At 44.0% G+C, this 11969-nt stretch overlaps 1 protein-coding gene and 1 pseudogene across 1 annotated transcript; both read left to right on the forward strand.

The window, feature by feature from the left end:
- Positions 1–1114: 1114 nt before the first annotated feature.
- LOC129048978 (tripartite motif-containing protein 64C-like) lies at positions 1115–1743 on the forward strand. The gene has a single exon (XM_054526201.1). The coding sequence runs from the start codon at positions 1166–1168 to the stop codon at positions 1691–1693; it is 528 nt and encodes a 175-aa protein (XP_054382176.1). The 5' UTR covers positions 1115–1165; the 3' UTR covers positions 1694–1743.
- A 3503-nt stretch (positions 1744–5246) lies between these two features.
- Positions 5247–7294, forward strand: LOC100446364 (ankyrin repeat domain-containing protein 33B-like; annotated as a pseudogene).
- Positions 7295–11969: the final 4675 nt, after the last annotated feature.

An 11969-nucleotide genomic window follows, 5' to 3' on the forward strand; every position in this document is an offset into this window, starting at 1 on the left:
TATCACCCTGAAACTTAATTTGTCCAAACACCTCACATAACCTGAGATTTTACAAAGCATATAGTTCACAGGATCAATACGTTCTTAGGCCTTAAAATCTCCAGGCATTCAAGGATGCTACTATGTGGAAACTCAGGCCTTCTACTGCATTATTGAAGGAGCACATTTGAGACTCACAGCACTGGTTACAGGAGTCTCTTTACAGGTCTGGACAATGAGTAATGTCAGTCCAGATAATTCTGAGGAAGGCTTTCTGCCTTGTTATGAGGAGGATGATCACTGGAGACTCTAGACAAGTTCCCAGTCATCATTCCAGCATTTAGTTGCTGTTTTTGTAATCCCAGCATTTTGGGAGGCCTAGGCAGGTGGATCACTTGAGGTCAAGAGTTCATCAGTATTTTGTGTTTATTTAATTTAATTCAATTTTGAAGGCTTAGATTTGGCATAACGGTTTTTAATTATTTCTATTCTTTGTGCATTTACATGCATTTTATAAGTAATTTTTATTATTTACAAAATCAGAACATTTTGATCAACAAAGAAAATGACTAAAATATCCATAATCAGGATAATTCTAATGCCATCAGAAACATCTTGTAACAAGTGAAAGGTGAGGGATCTGTGAACATGGCCTAATCATGTTAGGCCCATTCTAGAGAGCAGGTCTAGGTAGCAGAGGGCAGGAATCCAGAGTAGATTGAATCAGGGCCTAAACAGAAAATGTAAAGCCAGAGTATTTTTTTTGGAAACTTATAAACTTTACATGTGTTAATTTCTACCAAATTTTTGATGTTTGAGACTATAACAGGCATAACTTACATTCCAATAAATACTCACATCACAGCAAATTGATGTCTACCTGTTGATGATCTTAAAGACAAATAATACAAGAAGATTTTTCTATTGAAGAAAAAAACATTTTAGATATGTTCTGAAACAAACTATGCAGAGATAGACATTAAATCATTACTTTGCCCAGTGATATGGTCACATTTTTTCTCTATTATTTAAGGAATGATACATAATTGTATATGCTGTAGAGGTGTAATAATATTTCATCCTCATGGATGCATGGGGCTGAAATCTCTTGGTTTCCTTTTTTCTGTATTTTCTTGGAAGAAGAGCAAATGAAGTGAATAATTGGGCCACAGAGCCTCTGTCCCTCATGGTACTCACTAATATATTTTTTTCCTTGTCAGTGGATAATGCTCTGAGCACGGAAATGACTCCTTGCTATATAAGCCTTTCTGAGGATGTGAGACATGTGATATTTGGAGATGACCATCTCAGTGCACCCATGGATCTCCAGGGAGTGGAGAGCTTTGCTGTGTGGGGAGCGCAAGCATTCACCTCCGGCAAGCATTACTGGGAAGTGGATGTGACCCACTCCTCCAATTGGATTCTGGGAGTCTGTCGAGATTCCAGGACAGCAGATACCAGTATCGTTTTTGATTCTGATGAAAGATTTTTTTCAATTTCCTCAAAGAGGAGCAATCACTATAGTCTCTCCACCAACTCTCCACCTTTAATTCAGTATGTGCAAAGGCCTCAGGGTCGGGTTGGGGTGTTTCTGGATTATGATAATGGATCTGTGAGTTTTTTTGACGTTTCTAAAGGTTCTCTTATCTATGATTTTCCTCCTTCCTCCTTCTCTTCCCCTCTGAGGCCTTTCTTTTGCTTTGGTTGTACATGAAAAGTTGGTTTCATGATGATTTGTTGTGACCTCCCATATATGAGGCAAATAGTGTCCTAAGACCCTATGTGTGAGAGCCTGTGAGCTCATTGTAACTTCATGGAATGTAATTACTTTATGGTTATAAATGGGATAACCACCTTGAATGTGTACATTCATTAATTAAGCTATTTTAATTAATAAATTATTGTGGAATCTTTACTAGAACATCGATAATGGCTTTTTTTGTACAAGTTTTGTTGAGATTCATTCACTTACTGTGAAAGTCATGTTCTAATGTACTTAATTCAGAGATTGTTAGTACATCACACTTGAGCAGCCATCAGAACTCTCTTACCACCTGGGCACTTTTATCACTTCCAGAAGAATCCCAATACCCATTAACATTTATTCTCCATTCACCTTCCCCCATTCCTTCAGAACACCTAATCTACTTTTTATGTTTTTGCATTCAGGTAAATAAAATCATACAATGTAAGTTCTTTTTTAAATCTGATTTCTTTTTCAGAGAGTATGTTTTCAGTTTGTATATACTAAACCATTTGTCTTACTTGTATATTTGAACCAGGCTGGGGTAGAAAAATGAACTGGTGGATATCTTATCTTACAAAGAATAAAGAAGTGTGCTTATTTTCTTTCTAAGTCTGAGCACGTTAAGTTGACCTCACAGACTTTATTATTTCTCAACATCCTAGTTATTAATCGCATTTCAGCTCATGCAACAGTTTTTCAGTGCTGGGTTGCTCTGCTATTACATCTTCTCGAGTATATTATATCAGATTATAACATTCAGAAAACTCTTACACTTATTACTACAAGATTGAAAATTCCAAGGGGGCAATGGCAGTATTTGTCTTCTTTGCTAATATATTACCATTATCGAATGTGATTTTTAGAATAGATTACACAATAAATAAAATGAATTAATGGATAAGTAGAGGAGTTAATATGTATAAATATTATTCTAACATTGAGAAACTTTTCCAAAATGTAAGTAACAAAATAGGATAGAACATACTAATGAATAGCTATCAAAAGATAAGAAATAAATTGATTTTCAGATTGATATCAAAGATAACACTATTATGTTAGGGTTTAAAATAATTGTAGCATAATTTTTATAGGGTTGATTTCAATTGTCTTAGGTTTTTTAATATAAACCATTGAAAATGAAGGTTCCTATATAAGATGATGGGGAACAGGAGCAGGACTTAGAATAGTGGAGACTGGCCTTAAACTGACATATAAATTTAATTACTAAGCATAAAGTGGTATAAACCTTCTTATGCAGTAGAAAGAACAAAATTAGTTTACACTTTAAATAAGAATCCAGATGATACAGAATGGAAAATTCTATAATAGAATGTAATAGCTACGTCTCCTAGGGCACCGGCTTATCTGCTCTAACAAAGACCACAAATTTGAAACGATTCAGAAGGTGCATTTCTCTCACATGTTTGGACCAATATAGGAGTTAGTCAAGAAGAAGACTGACATCTTCAAAAAGTGCATTTTATCTCTGTGTGCAGGAAACTCCCATTTATTGCCATGTCCCATGCAGCAGGAAAGCCAGAAGAAAAGTAGGAGGGACAAGAGTATTTGGCTTTAAGGAAATCACCCGGTGTTTTTCACAATGCATTTATTCCCACCTATAGGTTCAAAATTAGGCAGATGGCACACCAAGTTGTAAGATATATCTGGGAATGCTGTTTACACTCAAAACCATATTTATTCTTATCATTTGATTCAGAAAACAAATTAATTGACTGGCAAAACTGAAAATAACCCAAGAGATTTGTTCAATGAAACAAAGCTGAACCTCAACCAAATAGATAAGCTGCTGCCTAAGGTTAGCACCAGTTCTTAGTATTCAAGAGTGAGTCAACCCTGCTTTTTATCACAGTCGAGGTGTCCAGCGTTGTCCTTTTTAGAGCCTGGCTAACTGACGGTTAGGTAGCAAGAAACCTCATACTTGTATTTTAGTCCCTTAAATGAATGATTTAGATAGGAATGATTCTCCAAATTTTGAAAATACTTATCAGAATTGTTCTCTTATTACTTCACTCTATACCCCGTAGACTGTAATAAACTGTCTCTCTTCTGCCTTCACACATTTCATGCAGAACATTAGGGGTTAGCGGAGAGAAAGCTTATCATCAGCTTCTTTTAGACTCGCTGCTTGTTTCCAAGTGATCTGAGATGATAAAATTATTCACCTTAGGGCTCCAACCCAGCACTCCTTTTTGATTTTCACCTATGTTTTGTGAGCTTTTCTGTTGATGCTAAAACTCTATGCAACAGTCAAAGCCTCATAATTTAATTACATTATTTGTTCCTAGTTTTCAAGGAAAAATTTATTTCTGACATTCTTTTAATTTAGCTCAGATTCATTTTGCAGAAAGACAGTATTAGCTACTTTATGATCATGTAGTATTTGACTCTGATTTTGGAAGATGAAAAAGTTTTTGTGTCTATTTACCATATTTTCTCAACCATTTAACCAAGATAATCTTATTCTATTGATTCTCCTAGAGATACTTAATTCATTTATTCTCTTCACCTGACAGAATTTACATTAGAATATCACCAAGAATTACTTACAATTGAAATAAATCAAAGAGAGACCACTAAAAACAATGTAAATCATCAATCCAGAAATCTTGAACTTTCTGAGCTTTTTATCCCTAAAAGAAGTTATTTATCAATAGCCTGGTTACAGATTTTTTTATGGAGGCTGAGGCAGGATAATCACTTGAACCAGGAGGCAAAGATAGCAGTGAACAGAGATCATGCCACTGCACTCTAGCCTCAGTGACAGACTGAGTGAGACTCTGTCTCAGTGAATAAATAAATAAATAAATAAATAAATAAATAAATAAATAAAATCACCTCCTGAATGGAGGGTGAAAAAGGACTATAATATGAGGACTTGGGGGAAAAACATGCATTAGAAGAACATACTTAACATGCCAGTGGAAGGTGAAATTCTAAATATCTGAGAATATTTTTGAGAACTATGTTTAATTCTCACTATAGAAAGATGTACCCTTTGAATGACATTAAAAATTCACTAGAAGAGTGAAGAATAATAGTTAAAATGTCACATAAGTAACAAGAGTCTCAAAACATAAAATGTTCTAAAAGTTTAAAGTCCGTATTTGAGATAGAGGAGAGAATAAATAATAGTTAATTAATTAGACTTTAATATGTGAAAAGACTTTTCTAAAATTCTTCCATAATAATTGAAGATATAAATTACAATAATTAAAATTTACAAACGAATAAAAGCATTAAAATGAATTGTGACAATTTTAAAAAAAGGTAAAGTTGAAAATTATTTAATTTTTAATCCCAATTATCCGAAAGTGATTTTATCAATGTCCTAAGAAAATTAAAATAAAAACAAACTTAACAATGTAAAAGAAGGGAAGTTTCCGCCGGGCTGGGGGCGGGAGCTAGGGCTTCTCTGGGGACTCAGTAGTGAGAAGCAGGGACCTTGGTGTTCGCCAGGCTTTCTGGGACAGTGCCGCGACCCCCCGCCCACGCCTCCAGCATGGTGCTGCTGGCTGGGACCTGGCCGCAGGGTGGCGGGGCGCGCTGCATGATCCCACCACCACCATCCCCACTCCTAGGCGCACAGGTCGAGGAGGACCGCACTGACTCCAAAGAGTTCCAGGACTTCTCCAGTCTGCCGGACACCCACAGCATCGCCTCTGATGACTCTTTGTACCCTTTCCAGGACGAGGAGGAGCACGGCGTCGAGGGCATGGAGAGCGTCCTGGAGGAGGGCATCCTGGAGGCGTGGGGCAGCTGCAGACGCTGGTGCGGTGTGGGGTGAGCTTTAAGAAGGTGAAGGAGACATACCATAATGGCTGGACCGGCCTTATTGTCGCCTGCTACCACGACTTTGTGGATATACCGTGATGGCCTTAGCTGAGTACCCCCACATTGATGTCAACTGGCAGGACAGGGAGGGGAACGCAGCCCTAATCATAGCTGCACAGGCAGGAGCTGCCTCTGGCCCCATGGGTACAGTTGCCTTAGACACTGGCTCTCAGCCCTGCCCTTCCTGCGTCAGCATCCCCTGGGCTGGTTGGTTCATTTGAGCTTTAACACAGATCTGGTGGAAACACAGGCTGCCAAGCCCTGCCCCTGGAGTCTTTCTTTGAATAGGCCTGGGGTGGGGCCCAAGAATGAGCAGAAGAACAGGTTTCCTGGTGAGGCTGATGCCGCTGGCCCAGGGATCCCACGTTGAGGACAGAGGGCTTTGAGGTTTTCATGGCTGATGATGGCCAGGAACCCTTCTCAGTAGGCATTGAAGACCAGCAGAGTCCCAGACCCCAGGAGAGATGTCGTCAGACGGACACAGAGGCATCACGGAATTAAAGTGAAAATGAAGAAAGGAGCTGAGCATCTGTTTCATGACTTTCCTGCGCTGTTTTACTAAAGAGCCTGCTCTGGCCCAGTCAGGGCACGCTATCATCACCAACTACTTGTTGAACTATGTCCTGGGTCTTGACCTTGAAGGATGCACGCGTTCGGGTTGAAAGCCGCCATGCAGGGTCGAACCGACGGCATCCGAGCCCTGAGCTAGCAGGGGCGGGTGTCCACACGAGGGTCCCCGCCGTGGGATGTCGCCAGAGGAGTGGCCACTTACACGTCCGCCTCATGCAGAGGCTCCTGGAGCGCCCCTGCCAGGAGCGGTTGGGGGAAAAGTACCAGCTTGAGCTGCCTCCGCTCCACGAGAGGGCGCTGAAGCCCGAGGGCTCCAAAAACTGCCTGCAGAGGGGTCAGGGACTGCGAGCTGTCCGCGCTGACGCCGCGCTCCGTGCGGGGCCCAGAGGACCCGGGCGCCCTGGACCCCATGGTCAGGATGACCACGAGCCTCTAACAGCCCGGCCCGTGGCCCTCGCGTGCCAGACCGTGTATCCCGAGAGCACCCTGTGCGTGGGAAGAGGCGGCTGGCGGTGCAGGAAATCCTGGCGGCGCAGGAAATCCTGGCAGCGCAGGAAATTCTGGCGGCGAGGCGTGGGGTCGGTGGGGCGCAGGGGGCGGCGGGGCCCAGGGGGCGGCGGGGCCCAGGGGGCGGCGGGGCGCAGGGGGCGGCGGGGCGCAGGGGGCGGCGGGGCGCAGGGGGCGGCGGGGCGCAGGGGGCGGCGGGGCGCAGGGGGCGGCGGGGCGCAGGGGGCGGGGGAAACGGAGTGCGCAGAGCTGCTCAAGCGGCCTGGCCTAGGGGCGGCGGGCTCCCGGGAGGGCTCCCCAAGAGCCTGCCTCCCACCTGCCCCGCTGCCGGGGTCCTGGGGCTCTGCGGAACCCGCCGCGTGGAAGGCCAGCCTCCTGCCCCTGCAGCGCCTGCGGCGGAGCAGCTGGCGGCCAGGCATGGTGGTGCCCCGGGTCCGCCTCAGCAAGGCACCCGCGCCCACCTTCCAGCCCAAGAGGCCAGCTCGGAAGTGCAACACCAAGGACAGCGGCCATATGCGGATACCCAGGTGGCCTAACAAGGTGGCCAAGGAGGAGAAACCGGAGGCGGAGGAGGCCGAGAAGAAGCGCCAGGCCAAGGTGCAGGAGAAGCGCCCGCTGCCCTGGTAGAAGAGGACGTGAGAATCCGCGGGTGCTTGACACGGGGTTTGAGGGCAGGGCGAGGCCGCGTGGCTGGGCACCATGGCAGCTCCCGGGACCACCGGGCCGCGTGTATTTCCACGCTGTCTCTCTAGGATGCTCCCAGGAAGGGCCTGGGGGAGCCACATCGATTCGCCTGACACCAGCCACCCTAGCAATCAGTACACCTAGAGGGCATGTTGCCTAAAAGGCTCCCTTTAGAGAACCTCCATTAAGATGTTTTTGAAGATCAATTTATTAGGCCGGAGGCGGTGGCTCACGCCTGTAAACCCAGCACTTTGGGAGGCCAAGGCAGGCGGATGTCCTGTGGTTGGGAGTTTGAGACTAGTGTGACCAACATGGAGAAACCCTGTCTCTACTAAAAATACAAAATTAGCCGAGCATGGTGGCACAACTACTCGGGAGGCTGAGGTAGGAGAATCGCTTGAACCCTGGAGGCAGAGGTGGCAGGCAGCCAAGATCGCGCCGTTGCACTCCGGCCTGGGCAACGAGAGCCAAACTCTGTCTCAATTTAAAAAAATAAATTTATTAAAGGGTATTTTCTGTGTAATTTTGTATTTTTAATCGTTATCCAATTTGCCAATTTTTACAAGTTGTAGGACCCCTTGTATCCAAGGCAGTTTTAATACACTTGCCTGAAGACCTTTTATTTAAAATACTGTTTCTAGCAATAAATATTTATGATATCTGTAGGAGTTTACACAGAAATCATGGGATTCTCTCCTTTTGGGCTGTTTGCTTTGATCTTTTCTTCTCATCATGGGTGCACGTGCACACTGCATGTTTTTATTAATTAGATTAAGTGATGCCGGATATTTCTATTTGTTGGAGGGATTGACTAGTTCAGCCACATGATCAAGTGAGACAGAGAGATCAGATTTTATTGTATCTTTTTAAAAAGTATTATCCATACAGTCATATATTGGGGAAAAACTTTTATCGTCAAATTATAAAACAATGCAAAAATAAGCATGTATGTATTGCTAGAATTAAACTCATTTTAAGCAAGGAGTTTTAGATAAACTGGATACAAAATCTTTAATATATTAAAAAAAGATGTGAGAAAAACGTGTCATTTGATAAAATGGGGGTAATGTAATAAATGGTTACCAGAAATACAAAATTAAGCCATATATGCTCTTCAGTAAGTCGAATCCAGGCATCCTTAAAATATAATAAAGGATGCAACAAGAGTAAGGAGCCCAGAATGATGCAAATTACAGGAATGGGGAGGAGGTGATGTTTAAAACAAGCAAAGAGAATGCAATGGGAAGCAAACTTGTTTTAGGCAAATTCTCCTGGAGTGGACCAGGCAGCCTTCTTTTCCAGACTCAGTTCAAAAGAGTCCCTTATGTGGATATTTCTTTTATTTTCCTTTGAGGACTGCACTTGGTGTTTAGTTCAACCTCATGCGGACCTCATGGAATTTCCAAGATGTGGGGCGTTGGCATTGTGGCATCTTCCTGCTACATGTACCTAATTCACAGCATTACCAAGTCACCATAAGCCCTACCCTCACCTCTGTCAGCTGAGGACCCAGCCAGGCAGTGCCACATGGTCTCCCAGGCACGCTTCTCCAAGCAGGCTATCCCTTCTGTGAAAGTTCTCAAGGCGCTGGTCCAGGGAGATGAGCCCTGGGCCTGTCCTAAAGCTCCATAGGTGACTGCACTGCAGCCCACATGGAGAGCTGCAGCTCTAACACAGGGATTTTGAGAGGCCTCAGTCACCTTTAAGTGGCCACTTTGCAGAGCTCCCACAAAGGGCTCCACCTTCCCAAGAACGTCTAATTGTCATTGGAACAGCCAGAGTTAGGCAGCTTCTGCTCGGGTTGATGTGGCATCTGACCCTTTGTGGGTCGCCAGGCATTCCTTCCTGTTTCCGCCGTGGGAAGTTAAAAATCACTTAAAAATCAAACTCGGGTTCCAAGGTGGCCGAATAGGAACAGCTCCAGTCTACAGCTCCCAGCGTGAGTGACGCAGAAGATGAGTGACTACTACATTTCCAACTGAGGTACCAGATTCATCTCACTGGGGCTTGTTGGAGAGTGGGTGCAGGACAGTGGATGCAGCCCACCCAGCGTGAGCCGAAGGAGGATGAGGCATCACCTCACCCAGGAAGTGCAAGGGGTCAGGGAATTCCCTTTCCTAGCCAAAGGAAGCTGTGAAAGATGGCACCTGGAAAATCGGGTCACCCCCACCCTAATACTGTGCTTTTCCAGTGGACTTAGCAAATGGCACACCAGGAGATTATATCCTGCATCGGTTCAGAGGGTCCCATGCCAACAGAGCCTTGCTCATTTCTAGCACAGCAGTCTGAGATCCAACTGCAAGGCAGCAGTGAGGCTGGGGGAGGGGCGCCCGCCATTTCTGAGGCTTCAGTATGTAAACAAAGCAGCCTGGAAGCTCAAACAGGGTGGAGCCCACTGCAGCTCAAGGAGGCCTGCCTGCCTCTGTAGACTCCACTTCTGGGGGCAAGGCATAGCTGAACAAAAGGCAGCAGAAACCTCTGCAGACTTAAATGTCCTTGTCTGACAGCTTTGAAGAGAGTAGTGGTTCTCCCAGCACAGAGTTTGAGATCTGAGAACCGACAGACTGCCTCCTCAAGTCGGTCCCTGAGTAGCCTAACCAGGAGGCACCCCCCAGTAGGGGCAGACTGACACCTCACATGGCCACTTACGCCTCTGAGATGAAGCTTGTAGAGGAATGATCAGGCGGCAACATTTGCTGTTCAGCAATATTCAGTGTTCTGCAGCCTCCGCTGCTGATACCCAGGCAAACAGGGTCTGGAGTGGACCTCCAGCAAACTCCAACAGACCTGCAGCTGAGGGTCCTGACTGTTAGAAGGAAAACTAACAAACAGGAAGGACATCCACACCAAAACCCCATCTGTACGTCACCATCATCAAAGCTCAAAGGTAGATAAAACCACAAAGATGGGGAAAAAACAGAGCAGAAAAACTGAAAATTCTAAAAATCAGAGCACCTCTCCCCCTCCAAAGGAGTGCAGATCCTCACCCACAATGGAACAAAGCTGGATGGAGAATGATTTTGACGAGTTGAGAGAAGAAGGCTTCAGACAATCAAACTTCTCCCTGCTAAAGGAGGAAGTTCCAATTCATTGCAAAGAAGCTAAAAACCTTGAAAAAAGATCAGATGAATGGCTAACTAGAATAACCAATGTAGAGAAGTCCTTAAATGACCTGATGGAGGTGAAAACCATGGCCCGAGAACTATGTGATGAATGCACAAGCTTCAGTAGCCAATTCGATCAACTGGAAGAAAGGGTATCAGCGATTGAAGATCAAATGAATGAAAGGAAGTGAGAAGAGAAGTTTAGAGAGAAAGGAGTAAAAAGAAATGAACAAAGCCTCCAAGAAATATGGGACTATGTGAAAAGACGAAATCTATGTCTGATTGGTGATGAAAGTGACGGGGAGTATGGAACTGAGTTGGAAAACACTCTGAAGGATATTATTCATGTCTAAAACCTTAAATGTAAATGTCTAAAACACGAAAAGCAATGGCAATAGAAACCAAAATAGACCAATGGGATCTAATTAAAGAGCTCCTGCACAGCAAAAGAAACTGTCATCAGAGTGAACAGGCAACCTAGAGAATGCGAGAAAATTTTTGCAATCTACTCATCCGACAAAGGGCTAATATCCAGAATCTACAAAGAACTCAAACGAATTTACAAGAAGAAAACAAACAACCCCATCAAAAAGTGGGCGAAGGAGATGAACAAACACTTCTCAAAAGATGACATTTATGAAGCCAACAGACACATGAAAAAATGTTCTTCATCACTGGCCATCAGAGAAACGCAAATCAAAACCACAATGCGATGCCATCTCACACCAGTTACAATGATGATCATTAAAAAGTCAGGAAACAACAGGTGCTGGAGAGGATGTGGAGAAATAGGAACACTTTTACACTGTTGGTGGGACAGGAAACTAGTTCAACCATTGTGGAAGACAGTGTGGCAATTCCTCAGGGATCTAGAACTAGAAATATTATTTGACCCAGCCATCCCATTACTGGGTATATACCTGAAGGATTATGAATCATGCTGCTATAAAAACACATGCACACGTATGTTTATTGTGGCACTATTCACAATAGCAAAGAGGTGGAACCAACCAAAATGTCCAATAATGATAGACTGGATTAAGAAAATGTGGCACATATACAACATGGAATACTGTGCAGCCATAAAAAAGGATGAGTTCGTGTCCTTTGTAGGGACATGGATGAAGCTGGAAACCATCATTCTCAGCAAACTATCACAAGGACAAAAAAACGAACACTGCATGTTCTCACTCACAGGTGGGAATTGAACAATGAGATCACTTGGACACAGGAAGGGGAACGTCACACATTGGGGCCTGTTGTGGGGTGGGGGGAGAGGGAGAGATAGCATTAGGAGATATACCTAATGTAAATGACGAGTTAATGGGTGCAGCACACCAACATGGCACATGTATACATATGTAACAAACCTGCACATTGTGCACATGTACCCTAGAACTTAAAGTATAATAAGAAAAAAAATCAAACTTTCCAGAGAAGACATCTCCAGAGAAGACACACTGAATATGCACCTGCTAGGCTTCAGGAACCCAAGAATTACTGCTTACCTAGATATCCGCAAATCC

This window comes from Pongo abelii, chromosome 9, assembly GCF_028885655.2.
Source record: "Pongo abelii isolate AG06213 chromosome 9, NHGRI_mPonAbe1-v2.0_pri, whole genome shotgun sequence".
Classification (NCBI taxonomy): domain Eukaryota; kingdom Metazoa; phylum Chordata; class Mammalia; order Primates; family Hominidae; genus Pongo; species Pongo abelii.